General features: G+C 36.3%; 2 protein-coding genes across 9 annotated transcripts in view; one reads left to right on the top strand and one right to left on the bottom strand.

Annotated features, from left to right (window-relative positions):
• Positions 1–25,077, top strand: part of LOC105677282 (A-type potassium channel modulatory protein KCNIP1) — a 52,277-nt gene extending 27,200 nt beyond the window's left edge. For 4 of the 8 annotated variants that reach the window (XM_012375802.2, XM_012375799.2, XM_012375797.2 and 1 more), the window contains exons 3-7: positions 14,328–14,397; positions 14,470–14,540; positions 16,198–16,476; positions 17,630–17,922; positions 18,389–25,077. In XM_012375802.2, coding sequence (XP_012231225.1) covers positions 14,328–14,397; positions 14,470–14,540; positions 16,198–16,476; positions 17,630–17,677 — 468 coding nt within the window. In that variant the 3' untranslated portion in view covers positions 17,678–17,922; positions 18,389–25,077. The remainder of the gene's footprint in view (positions 1–14,327; positions 14,398–14,469; positions 14,541–16,197; positions 16,477–17,629; positions 17,923–18,388) is intronic. The other 4 variants (XM_067356317.1, XM_012375800.2, XM_012375804.2 and 1 more) reach the window with 4 other exon arrangements.
• On the bottom strand, positions 1,486–20,716 carry LOC105677281 (dynein regulatory complex subunit 5). The gene is made up of 11 exons (XM_067356302.1): positions 20,575–20,716; positions 13,860–13,921; positions 13,209–13,481; positions 12,622–12,813; positions 7,740–7,910; positions 7,509–7,647; positions 6,963–7,200; positions 4,608–4,757; positions 4,044–4,158; positions 2,188–2,357; positions 1,486–1,750 (listed from the first exon to the last, which is right to left on the bottom strand). Exons 2-11 carry the CDS (start codon positions 13,904–13,906, stop codon positions 1,701–1,703), a joined length of 1,545 nt encoding a protein of 514 aa, XP_067212403.1. The 5' UTR covers positions 13,907–13,921; positions 20,575–20,716; the 3' UTR covers positions 1,486–1,700.
• Positions 25,078–25,103: the final 26 nt, after the last annotated feature.

Genomic DNA, 25,103 nt, shown 5'->3' on the forward strand with positions numbered 1-25,103 from the left:
AAAGTTTTGTGTAGAGAAGGAAGAGATGTGTGTTGAAAACTAATATATAAATAAAAATTATTTGAAATAATACGGGAACTTATTGAACACATCGTGTATTTAAACACCGAGAGAAAAATCGAGGCTTTTAAGCCAATTTTTACGAAACGGTTCACCATGTATGGAGATTCAATTATGATTTGATGTACGGAGCAAAAAGGAAAAAAAATTGTATTGGGGTTGAACGGGTCTATAATCGTGGAGAATGGAGATCGGAATGTGTAGCGATCAATAGCATCTTTGATTCGCGAGATTCGATACGCCCTACGGCTTACGGCGACAACTGGGCCGTATCAAGTTAGACGAGATCACTCATCCGCGAGTATATATGCCACATATATATATATATTTACATACACACGCGTATCACATATACATTCTCCACCTTTATATAAGTGGAAAAAGGGTCCGATTGGGCGGAAGAGGAATAGCAAAAGGATATATATATATACGACAGAGAAAACTTCAATTTTTTTTTCTCGCTGCGTTGGAGATCGAAAATAAAAGCCGCAGCTTGCAACGAATGTCTGCTAATATTGATTCGGACTGGATTCGCGCGAACTTTACTTGAACCGGAACACCGTTACGTTTTAACTATCTGGTGCGCTCGCACTCCGTTTTCAGAATTGTTTAAAAGTCACCGTAGGGACTTTCCGTTTTATCTTCGGAAAAACACACAATTTATCTGATTTGGATAAAATATACTATTCATTAGTATAGCAAATTGAAATCAATATTGTTAATACAAGAGTGATGTTTTAGCGAATTTTGAAATTTTACGAGTCTTCGTAAGAAGATTTTTGAACAACTCGAGTCATTGCAGAAATAAAAAGATGTGCTTGTTGCATAAGTGATAAATGAATAGACAACTGGTTCAACGCAGAGTAATTTAAATAATATTTTAATTACATGATACGAACATCACGAGTGTTCTCGCGATTTGACATTTTCAAATTTTCTACACAGTTCTGATTATTTACAACATTTTACGATAGCCTCTGCAGGTTTGATTGAATACGATTGCATACGATTTAATGCAAATTTCATTGTCCGCACTCCGCAACTTTGTAGCACTATTTTTCCGGCTAGTCATTTATCACGCGCGTATACACGTAACCGGGTCCGATTGTTCATACGAGCGCTCGTTCTTCGGAAGACACGTACAGCGCAGAAATTGTTATTGCAACTCCGTACAATAACGACATAGATATTATTCAGGATAGTCCGGCAGCACTGCTGATTTCGCTTCACAATGCAATCTTCGCCACATACGCGTAATAAAGGATACGTTATTATCACAGAAGTTCGTGTTACGCACGCCGCGTCACACCACGTACTTACCGCACATCATGATGCTTGCGTTATCGTCACGTTTGCTAAATTTCCAATCGGTTTAATCTACACGTGGATGATTGTTATTCTAACACGTGAAGTAGAAACTCATAATACGTGCTTGTTAAAAGTATTTTATTGAAATTGAAAAAAAAAAGGTTGACAGTATTCCTCAGAGCTTGTGTAGAGATCATTTTATTATTTTATCATTTTATTTGAAAACTCCGCTAGGATAAGCACCGGTGTGCTTCTCTGGATGCGTCGCTGCCAAACGGCGTTTTAAATTTTCCATGACCACAGAAGAGAACTCCTCCTCTCAGTAGATAGAACTACTTTATACGCCGAGCTTTCAAAATTGATTTCATCATCTCCTGCTCGCCTGCAATTCCATGATTAATTAAATTTAATGTAGCATTTGGATCACGTCCCGGAATACATTTTCGCGCATCAATATAGACTGAAAAAATACGGAATCGAGTTCTTTAAATTGAAATTTGAACCAAATTGCATTTGAATATTACTATAAATTTTTTATAATATAATTAATAGAAATAAAATAGATAAAAATATCTACATTATTTTTTTGACATAAATAAATAGGTTTATTCTATTCATTGAGTTTTCTTTGTAAAAATTTATGGCTTTTTGCCAGGAGAATTCAATGTTTAACTAAAAAGATGTAAAAAGCGGGTTGTGTGTGTGTGTGTGTGTGTGTGTGTGTGTGTGAATATTTTGACATTCTACGTTGCGGTTCATATTTCATATGAAGATCAAGTCAGGATAACTTGTAGAAGAAAGTGGTACAGCAACTCTTACCAACATCGATTTGTTCGCCTGTAAAGCGATTCACAATACCCTTTGGCTCGGGGAATGACGATCCAACTTCCGACTGTTGTTGCAAACTCTTGGCACTAGATGAATTATCGACACTGTTTCTTCGGCAAAACGCTATTTTGCTCTTCTCCTTTTTCATATTTTGTTTATTCCTGCGTAAACGTGGCATGTGGTTTATAACGGCGGCCGCGAAGCAATAACTCATCCCGATAAAATAAATTGGGAAGTATGGTCGATAACAGATAAACGTGCGTATTGCATCGAAGACACACGGTTTCGCGATTGTGGAAGTGGAAGTACAATAGGTCGAAATACGATTTCGACAATAATATAACAATATAACCTGTTCAGTTGTTTTACAGTACGAAAAGAAACATGATTCTTTACAGCAAATTATATTTCTTATTTGTAATTCTTGATTACTCTTTATAGATCTATCAGATTTATAAAATAATATAAATGAAACTTAAGACGTGATAGAAAATCATGTGCCGGAAAAGGGAGAATATTTTGTGTTTCAATTTATCAGGATGAGAAATGTGTACGCTATTATCTTTGGAGAGATAAACTTCGACTCTTCTGATATTGAATTGCTAATATACGCAATGTATCTTTGTTTCTGCTGGCAACCGACGAGGATTATTACCGTGGATGCATAGAGCTACGCATCTCATGTGCAATCGGCCCTCAGAATTGCGCCAAGATGTGTTCACGAGTGAAAATCCTTGATACATTTATACGCGGCGTGCGAGCAACGGCGTCAATAGGTCAAAGGTGCACGGAAAAGTGTGATCGACGGGAGATCCGCGTGATAATAGAGGGGAAACCGCGTGTGTGCTCTTTGAAAAAAAGAGAGAAAAAAAATAAAAAAAAGGAAGGGAAACCGGATAAATCGATTGGTTAAATTAGCGTGTTAACAGCGCGCAACACACAAGTTCAACGGCGTGCCAAAAGGAACTTCTGCCGCCGGACGATCTCCCGCAGATCTTGCGCGATTACACGGCTATGAATCGATTGCGATTTAATGCGGTATGAATTAACAATGCTCCTTCAGAGGATACGACATATTAAAAAAAAAGAGTTATCTCTTGGCGAACGACTGGGCATTTTGCCAAGCACGGGTAAGATTCATCGCCTTCGCCGTCGGAAACTGTGCTTGCACCCGAAGCGACGACCCGGTCCATTCTGGCGGCGAGCGTCGTGTTGCCCTTTCGGACGTAATGACGTTTGCAAACACAGTCCGCAAACGACCTGGAGAAAGCGATGGCTATCTCAAGACGACGTAGACTTGAGGAGGAAATCGGAACTATCGGAGGGATTGTCATCGCCTGCTTCCGCTGAGATAGGCTGAGATAAGAGATAACACATTAAGTGCAACGGAGTCGGGAGCGTTGAAACAAAAATTACTAACAAAATAATACAGAAATAATATATCGTGCGCAAAAGTAAGATGATAAACGTTGATTAATTAGCAAATTTGAGACATTTTACAAGAAACTGTGAATTAGTGATTTCGAAAATTTAACGGAAATATTTGAAAAATAATATTACGGACGCACCAAAATCGTGTATTCCCTCTGCGACGGTCTATTTCCGAATACGGTGGAAATTTATAGATCTGCAGCAGGCTGCGTACCTGCAACCTTTCGGTTATTTCGGTCTCTTAGGGTTTATTAAATTTGTAATACTATCTCGTGCGCGTACGTGCGTAGAAATGGGAATTGCGGCCACAAAATAAAAGCAAACAGCTCTATCGGAAGAAACGGTCGCTCGCACAATTCAATGAATTTTATCAAATGGAACGTTTACTTCACCCTCGATGATCATGGGTCTCTCACCTGCGCGCGTTCTCATTGATCGAGTACTCCGATTCTTTCGCGAAATTGCACATTCGACCGTCCAAATGGATAATGTACGAGCAAGACCCCACAGCCGCCTCGAATGACTCTCCAGCTGGAACAAATTTTATTGCCACTTTTTTCGTAAAGGAAAAATCTTTCAGGAGCGCATCGGTTCGTTAGACGTGTTAGATCGCGTGTCAAATGGGCAATCGAAACTATCGAGATAATGGCGCAATGATCTTCTAGCAATAAAATTTATAGCTATTTCTTAACGAGTTTTAAATGATTATTTGATAAACGCGCGCAACTTTCTAATTGTCTTCTAATTTTTATTAAATTAGCTGCATTAATGCACTTCTAATTAAATAAAATATACTTTTGTAGAGTTTATAAATATTTTTTCATTTGCATGCGCGCGCGTATGTGTCTGATTATTTCGATTACTTCATACGACTTTGCAAGCTTTTCAAAAATTTTTTATTGAATTGTGTTGCTATTAAAATAACATTTACGAAAAAAAGTAGATTTTATATAGAACAAAACGATTTATCATGTACGTACCGGTTAGTCCAAAATCATTGTTAGATACATCGAGAGATAACATCTCGAGTTTCACGCAAGAGAGAACTTCGGCAAGCGCTATACCAGCTTCCGGTCCTAATCCACAGCCGCTGATGTTCAATGTTTCCAAAGTTTCGTTTCTCACCAGAACTAAAAATTATACAGATTTTCACAAAATTTTCATATAAATAAATATCTCTTATTTTACAAAAAATTTAGTACAAGTGACATAAACACATAGCATAAATAATATGTAAAAAATATAAGAAAGACTATTTGGATCACTATTTATTTATTAAATTATATTTTGCACGAAAAAAAATACGGTTTTTTTACATTATATTTAATACTTCCCGTTTAGCTGTTTTATTTTTCGCTAATGCAAGCACGTTAAGCGAAGCTATAATAAAATAAAAAAAAATGATTAAGCTAAAATGTCAACAACATATTTTATGGAAATTCTCCATCATAAATGCAAAGTTATTATTTTCATAATGAGATATACGATACATATATCCAAGAACAAATTTCGAAGAAATTGCGGCGGTGATTTCCTACCCGTAATAGTGGATGTTATTGCCCTTTCATGCATTTTTATATATAATGAGAGTTTCAGTCACGTTCCGCGCGTGCCGTAACATGCGATTTGTATGCACGTGCATGCCGCGATTTGCTATTCAACTTGCATTTATTTAAATAATTCAGCATGTCGCTTATGCCACACTTTCGACTTGTAAGTCGATTACGTTATGCTAATGTTCGGGAAATTGTGTGGTATTGTATATTCAGTTCTTTTTCTTAAATCGACATTAAGCACTACTTGCAGCGGAATCAAACGGTATTTTTAATTTATCGCGCAATGCACGATCCGCGATATTTCCGAAGTAAAATTCGAGGTAATTTATATTTTAAGCTCTTTAGCGTATTTTTAAACACTCCATACTTCTCGCACGTGAAACATTATTAATCTTTCAGAGGAACTTGATGAAGATATTTAAAAATGCATAGAACATGCATTTTCTTTTTTTTTCTTCGAAATAATTAAAATATCCACTTTAGCGTCTATTTTATTGAAATGAATGAAAATTATATTTAGGAATGCAGAAGATATAGAATTTTAAAATGCAATTTTATCATTGATCTCTCCGTATACATATATATATTTTAATAAATTTATTATCATTACTTTTATTAGCCTTTCAAAAGAGAAAGAATTATATACATTGCGCTGGAATTCCAAGTTCGTGAAATTTTCATTATTCGCCGAATGAAATGCATCCATACACTAGTGTCCACGCTAAAGCAGCACTACACGCAACATTAAATTTCAATTTGCCCCGGCAAGCTTTATATTACTCGGGCATTAAATTTCAAGCAGAAAACATCACTGAATAACGTTCGGTGCAGCGTTGTGATTTCAAACAAACAAAAGAATCATCCAACTCGATATTCCAGACTAAAGAGATAGAATTGTTTATGAAATTTTGATATATTTGCGTACATTATTATTTATATTTATCGCTACTTTACTCGTGAAAAGATTATTTTATTAGAAATTAGATTTTTAATCGAACATTGCATTACTGACATTGACTGCAGGTTAAAATTGTAACTCGCGATTGAAATCCTTATTTGTTATAAATATTTTTTTAACGAATTATATTAAAATAAAGCTAAAGCCATATTATATTGTATAAAAACATCGATTTATTTTTGTAATATTTAATACTGAATTTTTTATTGCGCACAAATATTTCTGAATTTTGCGAAAAGCGAAGCTCGAAAGTTACAAGAGAGAGATTTGTCTTAACAGCTTATAAGTTAAAAGATATAATTTGGCAGTGAGTTTTAATGTATTTATGCTTACTGCGAAATTACAATATTTATGCTTGAGGGGAAAAAAGTTTCCAAAGTCTTCCTTTTAAACACTTCTTTTTAAAAACTCGTCGATCTTTTTATCGCGAAGCTAACTGATCCTCTAACTGAACAGCGAGTTAGGTACACCTGCTTTTCTTTAACACACAGTTACTTTTATCTAAAGTTTTAAGACTATGTAATTTTAAAAATTTTAATCGAAATATTTTTCTTACGTTATTTTTTTCTTCGTTGAATATATTTTAAAATATTGCATCGTACGATTGAATATAAAATGGAGGATGTTCAAGTAAAATTTTATTTTTTCGTAATGAGAAAAGTTAACAGTGTTAGTGCATGGAGAAAATAAAATTGTTTAAAATGCTATTTTTATTTCTAGTTTAAACATAGTTGGAGAAAAATTTTGAATTCCGTTTCTGCTCATCTCAGATATTCCGTATCTTTGATATTCCCGAAAGAGAAGGAAACTTTTAGACTTACGTGCACATATATGATTAGCCCCCTCATCTTGCAGAGGGTTCAGTCTGAGATCTAAATTTTTTAGAGCAGTTGAGCTCGCTTTCAATATTCCATGAACGAGGCCGGCCGCTCCATCTGGTCCTATGCTATTGTTCGCCAAATGCAGAATCTGCAATTTCCGATGCATTGACAGAAATTCGCCCACCGCGTGCGCACCGGTGTCCATCAACTTGCAATGTGACAGATCCAATTCCTCAATCTGCAAACCGAGATAATCGAAACAGCGTTGCGTGAATCGTGTGGTAATTGAGTTAAATAAAATTTCCGATTAAAAATCGCCAGAAGTTACAACTGCGCTACTTTTTAGATATTATTTATCAGCGGCAACTAATATCATTTAGATGTAGATATTTTTTTACTACTTTTTCGTATTTTATCGTCATAATGAGAAAATATTGCAACCGATAAAATTTGCAGTCACGACTTTAATTTTGAGCAATGTTATACTTTCAATTCTTGATTGACAATGACGCAGCTATTGCTTGCATGACGAAATTACTCACTAACATTGTCATTTAGTGCCATCCCTTGAAGAATAGCGGCGACTCGAGGCCGATCCAAATTGCTGCGAGTTAAACTAAATTTTCGCAATTTTGGACTGGTTTTAATTCCTGCTCCCAGACTCTCGCAATCCTCCAACGAGAACCTGTTTGAGCGATAAATCTGTTATCTGTCATTCATGGGGGATTCATCTTCATCCTCTTTCTCTCTCTCTCTTTCGTTAAACTTTTCACTCACTCGAAGTCTCGCCACTCAAAACCATCGTTCATATAGATCATACCGAAGTTGAGGTAAATTTCGGCGAGATGCGGGAATTGCGATAATATAATTGCCATGGGAATATGATGCGCGACGTCTTCCTCGAAAGTTGCTTCGTTATTCTCCACATTCGGTCGTTTTACCTGTTTTCTGCAAGTTACACCGAAATTAATGAAAAGAGTTATTCATAATTATCGAAAAGTTCGCAACCGATTTTCGAACAGATGTGTAATCTCACATTTTTAGAACGGACATATAATTTCAAAGTTTGGAATAGATTCTAGAACAGACACATATTTCAAACTTTTTGTTTTTAACTTTGAAATACAGAATTGGAATACCTATATCATCATATGTCTGCTCGAGAATTGGTTGCAAACTTTCGGATAATTATGAATAAATAATTTTTCTTTAATCATTATATGCAAAATTTAGATATATTAACAAATGGTTTCTTAATTGATCTTATTGAATTAATATAATAAGAATAATTAAAAAACAATATTCTTCAAAAATTAATCATGTTAGTGATAAATTAAATTTAAAAAATGTAAAGAGAATTATAAAAGTTTAAAAAAATTTATTTTTATCAATGATACCATAAGATATGTGATAAAGTTTATTAGAATGTTCTTAAAAGCTTTTATTTTGTGAATAATTTTTTTATTAATTCCAGCTTTATGTGTATTTTTTTATGTTTATCCCGATTTTTTTATATCATATGAGTTCTGCTTTAATCTACAAGTCATACAAAGAATTCGAAAAAGTAGCTTTTTTAATGTGGAAAAAATATTTCAATCTCGAAACATTATATAATGCATCCTCATAATATCGAGAGCATGCAAAAAATTAGTTGGAGTCGTTAATATATTGAAGTGAGTCTCGGGGCTATGATCAATATTGGTCGATGGATTACACTGCACGAACTGCATCGCATATATAGAGGAAGCCCAGTCGCACGATAGGCTTGCAGTGAATAATTGAAGAACGCGTATACGCCGGGCCACATTAACCGCCAGATATGCGCTAGATACGTTGGATGTACTAGATTGATGCGGAATGGAATTTCGAATAATAAATCGGTGAGTGCATTGGAAGATAATACGTTTGCGCATATTAATTAACGCAGCATGTAATTACATTTACGGATGCGATATTTTGCTAGACACGTTGGATGTACTAGATTGATGTGGAATGAAATTTCGGATAATATAAATCTGTGAATGCATTAAAAGATGACACGTTTGCGCATATTAATTAACACGAAACATTTACTAACGCGTTATTTTGTGTTTCACAAAGAAAATGTTTCAAAGAACACTTTTAAAGAACAAAAGAGCTGATAAATATGCATATAAATAAAAGCGATAATTTTCTTCTTTTCAATTGTGTGTTATTGATTATTACTGATTTTTAAAGAAATATTAATTAATATTTATTTTTGTTAAATTATTTTGTTAAAGTATTTAAATTAATCTAAAAAAAACTTTTAAAATTACTTTAAATTCATACAGTGAAGTTCGGACCATTTTGCGGTAGAAAGACCTGTAGCCCGAATAAAGGTGAAGATAAATCTTACTGTGAATTCACGGATTATTCCGAAAGGAAGCATTTTGTCCTAAGAAAATTATTCCTCGAGATTTCTCATAGTTTCTCTAATTAAATGAGATGATAATTTTCAGACTAAAATCTGTAGTGGTTGTTTTCATGGGATAACAATTTGTTGATTCACAACTTTGCTTATTAAAATCGCATGTGTTATTTGTAAAGCGAGTATGTAATGAGAAAGTTTTCGTAACTATCAATAATGCCGGGTTGCAGAGAGACGTTTATGGAAAGAGATCTATTATTAAGAGTTTTGCAGCGCTTTAAATTAGAATTGCAAATGTTTAAAAACACACAACAGGAATAAATTGGGTTTAAAGTGACTAGAATTTTCAGTTAACGTTAAATATATCTTAATTTTTAATCCTGCCTAGAAATAAACATTTTGAGCTTAGCATTATTTTCTAGTTAATTTTTAATTTGCTTTCAAAGCTTGGTTATTTCGATTTTTGTCATTAAATACACTAAATTATTTTTTCGAAAAATAATGAATTTGTTGTTTTATTTTATTTAAGAAAGAATTTTTTTATGGGAACGAATGCTACGCACAGCGTGCATTGAGCTCGAGAAATAAAAATTTTATTCCATGAAGTTTTCATAATGTTTGTATCACTGCGTCGTTAGCTCTTTTCACGTTAATAATGCGGAACCAGTGCAAATTTTGCAGGAAAAAGTTAATTAATTTCTTTTTTAACAAAAAAAAAGACGAAGAAGATCATTTTACTTATTCCGCCTGAGATTAGTTTTGCAAATGCGATCGTAGAATTCTGCTCGCATTTACTTGTCCCAAGTTCATTACAGTGGCAATAAGAGACTGTATCCACCTTGCCGACTCTGCGGCTCTAACTATGCAAATTTGCTCCGTACTTTTTAAACTGTGTCCCCATTCTCACCAACATTTTATAACATGGCCTTAACTGCCGAGAATGGAATGAAACTGGAGTGATGGCGAAGTGATGGTAATAATTTCTTACAAGTCATATGTCCATGCTCTACATTGCAAAATTTTGTATGTTCAAAGTTCAATAATATAGAAAAAGACTTTTCCGAAACATTGGTAGGCTTTTCAGACACATTTTATAACTATTAAAGAGTTATTTATAAATTCTTGTATTAATAATTATTCGGAGAAGTCTTCACATTTTTAATAATTACGAAACTATGAGATTCAAAGGGGTGGTGATCTTTCTTTTACATTGTCTCGCTATAGTTTTCCACTTCTACTTTGTCACGAACGTAACCAACCACCTAAAATTGACTGTCAAATTGACATTTTGTCACACACATCAGGTTGGCCACGATTCTTGAAATTTCGTGAAAATTTACGCCGCTTGAGATCTAAAATTGCTCAACGACCGCGGCAAATTGCTGCTGTGTATATTCCGTAGCTCGCTTGTGTATAATTAGAATCCTTAACATATTAACAAGTTTATTTCGCTCGCGAGTATGTTTGCCGTTACGATTTGATGAACTTGGCGCGACCAGATTCGCACAAGTGCTTCTCAATGGTCCGCTTTGTGCAAACGTTGTAAACGAAGTGTTCGGTAATAGACGGTGCGTAATATTTCTTGAAAGCTGATATTTATTTTTTGACAAAAATGTTTTCTGCCCAAAGATCTTGATTGACTGGAATAGTTTCCGTTGTAATTTAATAGACTTCTGTTAAATTTAAGGATACCGTAGAAATACGTAATATATCTTGAATTTCAATTCTCTATGCTGCGATTTGACGAAGATAAAAGTTCCAACAAATTATGCTACGATATTTCTCGACGAAAGCTGATATTTATTTTTTGACAAAAATGTTTTCTGCGCAAAGATCTTGATTGACTGGAATAGTTTCCGTTATAACTTTTATTAAGCATACCGTAGAAATGCATAACATATTTTGAATTTCCATTCTGTATGCTGCGATTTGACGAAGATAAAAATTCTAACAAATTATGCTTCGGAGATGCAAATACGAAAAAATTTTTTCCGCGCAACTTTATTCGGTAAATAATGTTTTACGGCTGTTGAATATTCCGCGTTTATGCGTTTAGTTCAAACTTTTTCGCTGAATGGTGGGACAAAGTTGTGAGCTTGCGAAGTAAAATCTGTACGTGATGTACAGATTTTTCAAACAAGCAATTGAATTTCTTTCGAAGCGAATTAGTCACGAATATTCAAGCGTTTGATAAACGTATACGAAAGCATGACAGTGAATGAAAGTACTATTAGATCTTGGACAGAGCGATTGGCACCGTCAAGAGAGGGACAGGGCAATTTGTTTGATCTTTCATACTGCCTTGAGCTACAGAATGGTGCCGAAGGCATACAGGTTCTCATATTTCGCATCGTAAAATCGTAAATCCCGATATGTACTTTGGAGATAAAGTGTAATAACTCCAGAGTTCAACTTTAACTTAAAATTTAACTTGGATTTATCTTTTAAATTTAAATTCTATTTTTTGTAATTTTATTTTAAACGCTAGAATATTAGAATTTAATATAACGGAGTTACGCAACGTCTTGTGGAGAACAAAAATGGAGATTAAAAAACTAAGAAATAAGTTGCTGCTAAGCTACAGGCGTGCGCATAATATCGCGATGATGACGGCACAGCGAAAGGAAGAGCCGACTCGGTTATTTGCGCGATCTTCCGGCGTCCGTGATTATAATTGGCCTCCTAGATACTCCGGCCAATTATAGAAGCGCGGCCGCCAAGCTCTCGCGCGATATTTACGCGGGAGTCCATCGCACTCCGGGATCTTCAAGTGCAAGCACTTACAATTTTAGCCGACAACTGACCGGCTCTAAGAATAATTTTCAGATGTTCTCAGCCGGGCGCGTAAATACTACGAATCTCGCGCGGCGTGTATGCGTGGCGATGCAAGGTCCGCGCACATGTATGCGAATCTACATCACGTATTACGTGATGTTTCATAAAGAAATTCACGTTTCGTAATAATTTTGATATCGCTGTAAATCATAAACCTTTTGCTGAATGTTTTTTATCATCTGTGAAAAGATTTATGATATCTAGTTTCGATGTTGAATATATATTTCAGCAGAGATGAAGCTATGTTTCAAAATATTAAGTCTTATGAAATCGCCAAAGTAAAATTCTAGCTTCTGCGTAGCTTAAATTGATGCGTGAATAATCGATTTAAAAAAAAACCAAGAAACTTATTTTTTATACACGTTATCTTGATTTATCTCGTTCTCTCGCGCATAAAAGCTAGTTGAAGATCTAAAAAGTTAATGTTTGCCTTACTTGGTTGGCACAAGAGAACGCAGTCGTATGACATGTACATGGTTCTTCGCGAGAGTTATTAATTTCTCGCATTCCTCTCTTTGAGACTCGAAATAGCTCGCTTCCAAAGTTTCCAAATATTCGGCTAAGTGGCGTTCGCAGTATAACCGTCGCCATGAGCCGCCGTGTTCGTTCGGATCGTTGTGTTCCCACCTGCGACAGTGGAAATTATAATTACATTTGTGTGCAGTATCACTTTGGCAAATGCTAGTTAATCATGATTTTAAATGTATTTATTATTACGGTTTGTTTACTTAAAGTTGCTTGCATTTTCATGAATAAACACATCGCTCGTGAATAATGACACTAAAATAATTAAAATAAATTTTTAAAAAGTTAAATTGTGCTAAAGTTAATCGACAAAAATATGAGATTAGGAAAGAAGATTAAATTTACATCGAACACGTACAAATAAACCTACTATTATTTGGTCAAAATAATTTGTATCTGCAGTTACAAATCGCTTAAATTTCGATGGTCCCGCTGGTCCGCGCGATATATTACACATAGTTTTTATCACACGATCGAGGGTTATTGCATTGTTTCACCTGTCCTTGGCCGCGCGTTCCCAATAAAACTCATCCTCGATTCGCGTTATTGTCAATTCGAAGGGTAGATCCGTCGGCAGTGTTTCCAGCAACACGTCTCTGTCAGCGCATGTCGGTAGTTCCTGCAGAACGGGATTATCCTTCCACGTCGAGACTAGGACGCGGAGCGCAAGAATCTTTAAATCGGGGATTACGTCGTCGTCCCACGAGGCGTCCTCCGCTCGTAGCGTTCTTCCTTGCTCCTGCGGGAGCAGCGAGGTCTCCGGCGAGCACCTGCGAACCAATTTACCAGGATAAATATATATTGTTAGATGAATACGGTATTATTCATACCTGTGTAATATTTATCGTAAAGCTGTTTATTTTAGAGATCACTGCATTACATATTACACGCGATGCAAGAAAAATATTATTTTTATCCGACGAAATTGAGCGGAAAAAATAAATATGTTGTCCCTCGTGCTTACACATTTCTGAAGCGCAATTTATGGATATTTTTCGCGTTATCGAAGCTGTGTGGAGCTGCAGATAAAGCTGTACGATTTTATTTTATTTAGAAGAGCTCGATACACACACGAAAATCAAGATAAATGTGCAAGGACTAGTCAAAGAAGATAAAAGCGCATTTATTCTACTTTACTGTAAGTTTACCTGTAAGCAGCCACGACGTTCTTCGGTATCGAGTGCGGAATCCTCATTGTTTATGTCAATTTCTACAAGAGTATGAAATATAAATTACTTTGTTGCTTCACGAGAAATGTCTCTACGTTGATGATTAATAATGCATTAGCTGTCAATCGTCTTATCTAATATATGGATCGAAGATATTTCCCGTGCGCGATTAGCTTTAGCAAAACTGTGTCACGTTCGTGTGATCTAATATTTCAAGCGTAATACGAAAAATGTCATCGTGCGCCTTATTGATGGAGGAACAAATGGTGCAAAGTCATTTCCGATATATATACATGTATACTTGCTATCCACAAAATGGTTGGCGGTGTACATATGTAACGCACATATGGCATAAAATATATAGCGGCAACGCTTAATCCTCGCTCTGATAAAACGCTCAAAGAGCACGATCATTTTCCACGGTCATTTTTTTCTCTCTCTTTCCAGGAGTGTCCCGAGGGAGTAGTACACGAGGACTCGTTCAAGGACATTTACGCGAAATTCTTCCCGCACGGCAGTGAGTTCCAATTAAATAACAGCCCGCGTTTTTGCGTAATTAGTTAATGGCCACCCCTCATGCGAATTGCAGACTCCAGTCTCTACGCCCACTACGTGTTCAAGGCCTTCGACGTTAATTGCAACGGGGCCATCAGCTTCAGGGTAATTAAATCTTTCTGTCTTTCGTGTAACATAATTCTTTCATCTATTTTAAATAGCTCGATATGCTCAACGGCGCGTATTCTCGTCTTGAATGACGGCGCATTGTCCTTTGTGCAAAAAGATCTTCTACAGCGTGTCTGCACACACTTGGCGACGATAATTTCAAAAGCAAAGCGGTCACTCGTAATTTATTGCATTCACATTAAATTTGCATAAATATATATTTTATTTATTTGTCGGTGTATTTAATTTATTGTGCCGAATAAGAAGTGTATATATTTTATTTGTGGAAAAAGTTGGTGTAAGACTTTAATGTATTATGGAAAATTCAAAAGTGAAGTTTTTATGATTCTCAATTTAATTAAAAATGTCCTTTTTTTTTTAATTTCTCTCATACATTGACATTTAACTTCATTAATAATTAGATCAAAATAATGAAAGTGCACTATTCGATTACAACATGAAATACTCTATCAATTTTGCATGCTAAACGATAATTTAGGATTTAATTCAATTATGTTTGTGTCTAATTCAGACGGCGTTGCATATTTTAATGCGTTCGCATGGTTATATCTCGTTCGTCTATCGATGTCGTGATTCGAGTGAAATGCGGGTCGCGATTCGATGACGAGTTTCGGTAGGAAATTTCGGTGTGTGTGTCGAGCGGTGCTCTCGCAAATGCAATGCATTTATGCGGGCGCCGATGCACATTCGCGTCTCGCGATAATAGCGCGCCGATTGACAGGCGGAATTCGCGTCAATTGAGCGCGTTGCTTATCGAACGAGTAATTAATCGTTTTTACGATAAACGAGATGCATCGGACACGCGAGGCAAATACGCGCACAAAGCTATATCGGCTGATCATTCGTCATTTCGCGAGTGTTGCGCGGCGGCATATGAAAATCTATCGCGGCCGAAGGCAGCTTGGCGCGAGCATCGATGCGCGATATTAAAGCTTTCAGTGGTCCAGTGCGGTAATCGCGCCAGCGACCTAAACTCGAATAAGCTGGCACACGTGGAAACTATTTTATTTGATTAATCCCCAACGCTCTCTCCGATGCTTTTTGCGGTTGACGTCTTCTTCTTGCAACAATGTGAGTTAACGCGCATAACTGCATTTAGAAATTACTGTAGCTATTTCTCTGTAATTACGTAAATTGATATAATTACTGGCAAAAGTGCGGACATAGTAATAACTTTATTTAATTTTGCTAAAAAGATATTATAATCCCAACGACTTTTCGATTCACTTTCAATTCTTGTTAATTAAATTTATTAGTTATATTTTTTATATTATATATTTTATATTATTCTTTATCCTTAGTTATTGCTGCAATTTGATAAAAATCTGTGATGATTTTATGGCGGACGATATTAATGAATTTTTCCTTTTAGATCCGTTTTAGGAGAATATTTAGTTTTCCGCGCCTTTCCATCTCTCGTCTCTTTTTGAATCAATTTCCATTCAAATTATCTCTCGTTATTCGTTAAATTGCGAAATATCGCAATCATGAGCGATTTCAAAGCTCGGGCGAGATTTGATCGGAACAATAGCTCGGAAAGCGCGCGCGCGCGCAACAAGAAGTCGTTTCGCCACCCGTCGAATTATAATCGCGAGCGGCGGTAAACGACCTTGGACAATCCTGGGGATTGCAGGACCTCCTCGTGACACTGTCGACGTTGCTGCGAGGCAGCATCTACGAGAAATTGAGATGGACTTTCAAGCTGTACGACATAAACGGCGACGGCTGTATTACGCGGGGCGAATTGGGCGAGGTTGTGATGGCGGTCCACGAGCTCATGGGCAGGAAGCATCACGGCCACGCCGAGGAGGAGAGGAAGGCGCGGGAACAGCTGGACAGGGTCTTCAAGAAACTCGATCTCAACCAGGACGGCGTTATCACGATCGAGGAGTTTATCGAGAGTTGTCTGAAGGTACGTTCTACCTGGCGGTGAAACAATTGCGAGCGATCGAATAGAAGATGTACAGGGTGTCGCCCACTGCCGTGCTCTTTCGATTTCACGGACTCTGCGAGTCTTTATGACTGATGATTTTTTTAAATCGTATCACATATGTGTGACATGCTTGTCTTTCAATTGGATATACTGTAACTTTATTCTATATTTATAAAAACACAAAATCAGGTCTGTCTTGTTGAATCTGAGACACTCTGTATACGTTCACTTTGTAAATGAAGTTCCTCAAGACTTGCGATATGTCCCAGTTCTGCCGGGAGTGTCCCTTTAACCATAGTTTCATTAACTAGAAACTATTTTTCTTGAAACTATTTTCTCTTTCTGCGAGAACTAAATTAATATTTGTTCATGTTCCATCCTTCATAATTAAGTCGGATTACATTTCTGTTGTAATGCAGTTCTTTTATATCAAGCCGGGCAATGTGATTTCATCGTATATTTATAATCTTGAAAATACATTTGACAGAATTATTAACATTAAAAATTAAATTCTCGTGTAATTAGGTTCCTTCGTTAGTTTTTATAATTACAACTAGAAATGTATGGACCAGGTCAATAATAAATGCGCGTGTAAACTCGCAGAGTGCATATAACACCTACCGTTCTCTAACATGATGAACAAAAAATAAGAACGCTGAAGATTAATCGATGTTTACGCGGAGCTCGCGTAAATTTATTCAGTGCTCGATAACGGAATAATATTATGAACAAGATGACTCGCTGTGTTGGGCGAGCGTTTCACAAATGCGATTTGCATCTGCTCGTGTAATAATATAAAATTAAAAAAAATGTAAATTTGCATCGGAGTGTAGTGTAAGTGTAGGAATATTAAATAAATATTTTTAATGCATTGATCAATACACAGCGCATCAGTAAAATTTCTTTTGCGAGAGACTTGATAAATTAATATAATAGAATAAACTATTCTATTTCTCACTATTTTCTTCAGTCATTTTAAAATTCCATTTTTATCAACGAAAATATTAAAGTCAAAGTTATATAATATTTGAGCAGCGAAAATAAAGAGTTTTTGATGAATTAAATTTCGCGAGAGAAAACAGACAACAGAATTATAGAATTCTTCGGTTAATCTCGCGCGATCTTTGCGCAGGACGACGTGATTACACGGTCGCTGGCGATGTTCGACTGCGCGCTTTGATCTCCGGCTAAGGACGAGCCTCCAGCAGCGGTCACCGCGACGCCGCCGACGCCGCTCTCGACGACGACGTTCTCGCAGTCCTTATCCCCGTCGCCGCCGCCGCCGTCCTACTCCCTGCTACCGCCTATCCCACCACCCTTGCCCTCCCAACCGCCACCTGGGTACACCGTCCAGGATCAGGAGCTCTATCTACTCCTGGCCGCTCACTGGTGGAACCAACCGGAGGCGCCGCTCTTTTGTTGAAGGTAAGTTGTCGCGCTCAAAAATTTCCCGATACCCGATCACTGGTTCTCATGAAGCTCTGTCTGTCTCTCTCTCTCTCTCTCTCTCTCTTTCTCTTTCTTGTAATAACCACATCTCTGCCTGCATTTTTCGATTCTTGTGAAATGGGAGAATATTGGAATAGTTTGGAAATATATGGAACACGTCGATTTAACCGCAGATTTTTCGAGAAATTCCGAAACTTCTTCTAAGCGAAAATTGTTTTGGAGAACAAAATTAAAGTAATTTTTGTAAATTCCAATATTACTTTATCGATTAAAAGAGAGCATCAAATTAAATTTATAATCAAGTTTATTTAAATTATTTCATACTTTTATATCGATGTATTAATTTGTTATAAAAATTATGATTTTCCATATTCTACTTTTAAGAATTTCTCTTCTCAATCCAATCTTTATTAGCTTGAAAACTTTGACTTGGCTTTTTCAGGGCAATGCGAAAACACGGCTCCTAGCGACATAGAATAGTAATCGAGGTCTAAGTCTGTGAAATCGAAGAGCGGATCTTTCCCGACATCTTGTCCCTTCGCAATGCAAGGCGATTTCTTATCTTTGCCGATTAACGGAACTTTGCGGAGGCACAGCCGTTTCGAGAACAGCACGCGGAACATCGTGTGACCGCTGCTTCACCGGCTTCAATTGTGACAATCCTGCGGAGAAATGCGACGATTCTGCGACGACGAGGATACTTCGGCAATCGCGGAACCGACAATTGGCGTCGATCTCTGGCAAGGATTGAGCGGAGTTACGCAATCTGACGTTGTCACGCGAATGTTCAATCCGAGATTGAACTGCACATTAATCAGAAAAACAATTATCTGTCGCAGTTAAATGCGAAAAATATTTAAAAAGGACGTTTAAAAATATAATAAAAGTACATCGATCGAAGAAGCTCAAACAAAACACGCGAATCTCTTCCTGTGGCTCGCCGAGAAAAGATCTTGCATTCGGGAAATCTATTATCATCGGATTCGTGCCAAATCGTAGCGTTGTGGAATCTCGAGACGACGACGAGAAAAACACGAAAACGGCAAAAAAAGTGATTGTGAGACGCGGTAAGGAAACGGGGATTCTTCATAGCATGCGATATCCCGTAGAATATCCTGATTCGATCTCTATGATGCAAAATTGCAAAAATATTTATAAGCCATATGGGAGATCACAGTTTGGGCGTTTTTCGTTATACATTCTAGTTTTATTTTCCAGGGTAGATGTTGAAAAAGAGACGATAATCAACGAATCGATTGCGTGACTTTGCGTTGCCAAGAGAACGACACGTTCCCGCGAATTATGGTATTATGTCATACATTTTTTTTTCTTTTTGAATACATCTTCTCGTCTCTCATATTTGGATATATTTTGTGTTGTGAAAGAAAATACATTGAAGAATTAACATAAATTCTGCATTCTAGGTTGTTCCGTATCGCCAGGAAAGATATGTCAATTTAGTAAAAATGCATTACACGGTTATATATATATATATATACAGGGTATATCCTGCCACTCCGCGTTACCTCTTAACGACGGATTCCTCAGGTAATTTGGAGTCCTTGTATAATACAAATACGTACGAATATTGACTTTCTAATATTATTTGGTTTTAAATGCCCTGTATAACTTTGTTGCACCCGTCAATCCCTTTACATTTATCCTCCCCCGCCCTCCCCCCAGTTATGAGCATTTATTATGATCGCGTGATCGCCCTCGCGATGTATCGTGATCAGCAGCAGGCGAGGCTCGGCGATGATTATAGGTTTCAGCGCGGTGACGCGTCGATTTCCCTCGACTAAATTGTTAGCCACACGATCGTTGACGATCGTAGATATCACACGTATGTATTTTCGTTGGTAGATTCGTAGATTGAATATACTTCGTCCTTTTCTAGATCCAATTGATTCTAACGGGCTGCGCAGGCGTTCAATATTTATTATTGATACGGCCAGCTTTTAAATATGCATATATATCAATCGATATTTATTTATTAATAAATATTACCAATATTTTTAGATTTTTTAACGCTCTGCACTCACGGTGCCTCGTGACAAAATATTATTAGCACCGATATGTATTTTGAAAAATGTCCCCGGATTTGATCAGAAATTTTTTTCCACACACATTTCTGTTTTTCGCGCGCGCGCTATTTGCCGTTGGACACGTTCAATCACGTCGTCGATACTGAAACAGCGACAAGAGATATTGATCGCCTGCGGGCTCCTTAAGCGTTCATAGTGTGTAACATGTTGCAGGTGTACGTGCGTGAAGCATCGATTTTCTAATATGTATATCCGTTATTACGAGTTGTAGGACGTGTGAGCGTGCGAGCATATGTCGGACTAGCGAGTAGCAAGCCTGTGAGCGGCAATTATTGATTATCAAAATCGATTACAATGAAACACCAAGCTACCGTAGTTAGCTGTTATTTAAGTAAACGAAAAATAATAATAGATACGATTTATAGTTTACGTAGGATAAATTTCGCGATTAAACGCGAGTTGTCGGATGCCTGGCGTTTATGATCGGCAACAGTAAATTATCCCTCGGGAGATACCGTGAGAAAAAAAAATACGTTCCATATACACGACGTATACGTATATACAATCGCGATCGATAACGTACCTCTTCGAAATATCGTCTGGTTCTCGTTGGTTCGCGTAAGTCAGAGATCCGGATCGTCGTTGATCGTCGCCATCTGATCGCTCGTGACGACGTGTTCGTCGAACGCTCGGATTTCCTCTCGAGGAGGAAATGCCGTCGCCGGGCGCGAAGGAGCGAGCATCCCTCGTCGCACTGGCTTTCACGGGAATCGAGAACACGCGTTGCCAGGCTGCGCCCGGCACGCGCGTTTCTATAACAACGAGTAATAACGACGAAATCGCAATTTTCACCGCGATCGAGCTAGAGCGATGCGAATTGAGTTACGGCGGATCTACGCAGAGAGTTCCGTGATTCGCGAATCAAAATGTCATAGCGGAAAAGTTCTTGCAAAGAAATCTGTGATTTTTTGAGAACTTTCCTGCTGAAGTGTTTTGTTTCGCGAATTACGGAACATTCGTATGAGCGAGACGGCATTATCCAGCAGAAACTAAACAGCTATGGCAATCAAACGCGCGTAAAGACTAAATTCAATACCGGCCGTTAATTTGCGAACGCTTGCGGAAGATTGCGAATGGAACGAGCGATCTGCAAGATATTCTGGCGTCAAACGAGTTTTTTTAAATCAAGCCTGAATTGGCAGCGGAAAACAAATTATTCAACACAAGCAGAGATTGCTTTCTTCTCGAAGAAATCGATATTCTCTAACAATAAGCATTGTCACATTAATAGCCGGTAACACGAAGGACACAACTGATTGAAGAAATCTATTCTAGCTAGAAGTGAAATCCACAATCTAGCTGCACTGTGCACGCAAACAACGGTGCGAAATCGCTGCAACCTTCGCCTGGAAAACTCTCTATCAAACACTGGCAGGCAAATTTATATTCCTTAGGATATATACGAAAACGTATCGTATCTTTGAGTTTGAGCGATTAGTGTCATCTTGTGGCCACGGAAATGCGGAAGTGACGTGGAATTTGATTGAGCGACAGGATTGCACCGATTGTTCCGGCTTGAAAAAGATAGTGATATACATTTATTATATATATCTTCTTATGGTCTCTCATCGATGTAAATTTTTACATATATTAGCGCTAACCACGGAGATATGTATAATCAAACACTTTTTGGGAAAATACCTATGTGTCAAATCTGCCAGCATATTAATCAATATTTCGATGTGCGTTGTAAGACGTTGCATAATTTGCGAACTACGAGCGTTTTTGAAAAATGTCGAGCCAAACTTTTCGAACAGACTTTTGCCACATTTCGCGCACTACTTCAGAGATTTAACTAAAAATCGCATGAGCAGATCTAAATAAGTTTTGACACCACCCTTTGCTTTTGTACGTGTCGCAACAAAAGACTATGCCCTGTGCGTATAAATTGTACAAAACACGAAGTGACATATATATTTTTTATAAGGTTTTGTTATTTTTTGCAAAGCACGAAACTGTATTTCGAACTCCCCAAAAGCGTTTGCAGAGATTGCGTGTGATAACTTTTATTAATCGCGATCTAGCATAAAAAGAAATGAAACATGCAATTCCTAAGAAAATATCTATAAAGCGTAAAAATAATCACGACTATCATTATCGCTCTAAAACGTTAATTAATATAAACGGATACGCAACATTGATCTAAATATAACTGATTGCTTGATACTCGACAGTTAAAACAAAAAAACACGCCTCTGAATTATTAATTGAAAAAAGACAGAACCTTATGAAGCAGGGAAAAAGAGAGTCTATTTCAAATATATTTCCAAAATATTGCACACTTCTAAAAATACTTTCGACAGGACACGTAAGATGCAACACGTAAGATGCACTCGTGGCACAACAAATTTTTGGAATAAATTAGCAAAATGTTCCTAAAAAAAACGTAAAAATTGATGATATTAAGCACTGAGTAGATATTAATTGGTAAATCATTGGAAATGATAGAATAGAACTTGCAATTTTTTTAAGACTATGATTGATTAACGATATTTTGCATAGATTAATGAAGTTAATTGAAGTTAATAACACTTTCGATCGTAAAATATAAATCTAGGATGCTACGGAAAATAAAGCACGATTTATTTCTCTGCCGAGTCTAATATAAAAAATATAATAAATAAAAATATAATTAATATAGTTAAGAAATAAGTTAAACTTCATACTCTTAATTTGCACAAACAATATTTTTAGAAAGCGATACTGCACTATCGCTGAAATCGTTTATTGAAGCAATGTCATATCACTGGCTCGAATTGCGCGTATTTTTAATGAATACGTTACACGCGCCTGATTTCTAATTTGGACGGTACGTTTGAGATCGACTTTCAATTGTCGAAAATGAGCAACACATGAATAGACACACCTGCGTAAAACAAACCGGTTTAATTGCGATAATTCCAAGAGAAACATAAGGAAGAAAAAAAATTGGAAAGAGCTACAGCTAGGCGTCTAGCTGAGTAGCAGTCTGTCAATCTAGTCAATTGATTAAAATTTAGAGTCAGGGCTGCTGATAACTCTTCTTATTGCAGGCAACGCTGCCCTGGTTTAGAAGACACTTAATTAGATTTACACTACAGATTATAAAATTTGCGTGGCTTTAAACTTAAACATTGTCGAAGTATTATTACATATTACGATTAGATACTATCTATCACTAAGTGAAAAAAACACTCTTAGCGTATCCGGTATCTTTAACGAGCGCGGCGACAGTCTTCATCTCGTTACGTGCGTTTCACGACGTTGTAATCACGATAGGCACATAAATGTGCAGAAAATAGTCGGCAGGATTTTTAGAAGCGGAGCCATTCGATATTTGAGCAAATTATTTCGACATTCGAATCTTACGCTAATTTACACTATTACAGTCTAATTTCTAAAAGTGTCTGATTTTAAATATTATTTTGAAAATGAACAAAATTGTAAGAGATTAACGTATATAATTTTTCTAACGTCTGTCATAATTATTTTGATCGGAGTATGTGCGGAAATTGCAAAATTAAATTTTCGCGAATTATTCGAATGTGGAAATGCGTTGGAACTCGTAATATCTAAACGGTTTTTCAATAATAGACTAATACCGCTCGTGAGCAGGATGTCACAGTTTATTACAATAGTTAATCGTTGCGTAATATATCACTAGTTATATTAGAGACGATACAATTGTTGAGCTTGGAAGCACTTTTTTATGGTGAAGTCACAGTTAGAATTACGATTGATTAGCGAGATCCTTCCTTGGGCTTGGATCTGTTGCTATAGTGATAATGCAGAATACATTACTACAATGATTATATGCAAAATGCGTTAATTATATTGTCTCATACTGCCAACTGTAAATCATCATACGTAGTTTCTAATTAATGACATCGATAGATAATTTCTAGTTGAAGATTAGCGTAGAGAGGGTGGTTTCTTTCGAAATATTTCAACAAATCGCTCTTGTGCGAGCGCGTCAATGTTTTATTTTTTTGTCTAAGGTAAACTTAACTTTTTAAACAGCACACACTTGCACAGACATTACTTTAAAGATTATTTTGCACTAAAATTAATTTAAAAAAAAATGTTTAATTAGATTGCATTTTTTTCTATATATTTTTGCTCCGATTGAATATTTTCTTAAAGAATGTAAATCCCTTACGTCTCGAAAAGCTTAAATAATATTTTGTAAAAAATTACGCGATCACGGTTCTCTTAGTAATTTGCAACATAAAAGGCCGATTAGAACTTATTGTAACCACCATTGTGATAGTAATAGGTTTTGTAGCGGATCAGAAATATCGAGGATTGCAATGTTTTACTTTTAATTTTAAAAAACGATGAGCAAACATCAAATTATGTCACGCACAAGAGGTCCATTAAATACCGATATAACTTAAACTATTCACTGCTTCAAATGACAAAATAAATGATTGTAGTGATAACAGAAATATGTTCAATATATTTAACGCAATAATTTGCGTTAAACAAAAACAATTGAAACCAATGATATACTATATTCAATTTTATTGAATTTTAATTGAATTTTTTATTGCAGAAATATTTCAGGTTTTTTTCACGTGTATATAAATTATTTAAGGAATAATAACGGAAAACGCTTTATCGTTTTATTATTTTTAGATGACCGAATTGTGTTGGTTTAAAATATTAGCAGTGAATAGCACCAATTATTTATTTAAATAATTTAAACTAAATTTATCCAATTCTTGCAAAATGTTGTCGAATTTGTTACATAAATAAAATAGCCATATGACATATAAAATGCAAATTACGACTGTAACTTAATTATTTTGTCGATACAATTCAGTTGGTTTCCTGATTGTTCCAACGCGCAAAATCGATTCATTTTCAATCAAATCATAACGAGTAGCAGCGAGAGTGTTCCTGTGTTATCATTCTAATTATATCTTAAGATTAGAATAACTGAGACACAAAAAGAGATTGCAATAAGCGAAATATCATTGTATTGTTAGCAATTTTCCACATTGGGGTGGTAAAATATCAATAAATGTTAAATATATCAAATTAAGGATCTTGTCTTCTTGATTTTTCCAT

The sequence above is a fragment of the Linepithema humile genome, chromosome 5, assembly GCF_040581485.1.
Source record: "Linepithema humile isolate Giens D197 chromosome 5, Lhum_UNIL_v1.0, whole genome shotgun sequence".
In the NCBI taxonomy this organism is placed as follows: domain Eukaryota; kingdom Metazoa; phylum Arthropoda; class Insecta; order Hymenoptera; family Formicidae; genus Linepithema; species Linepithema humile.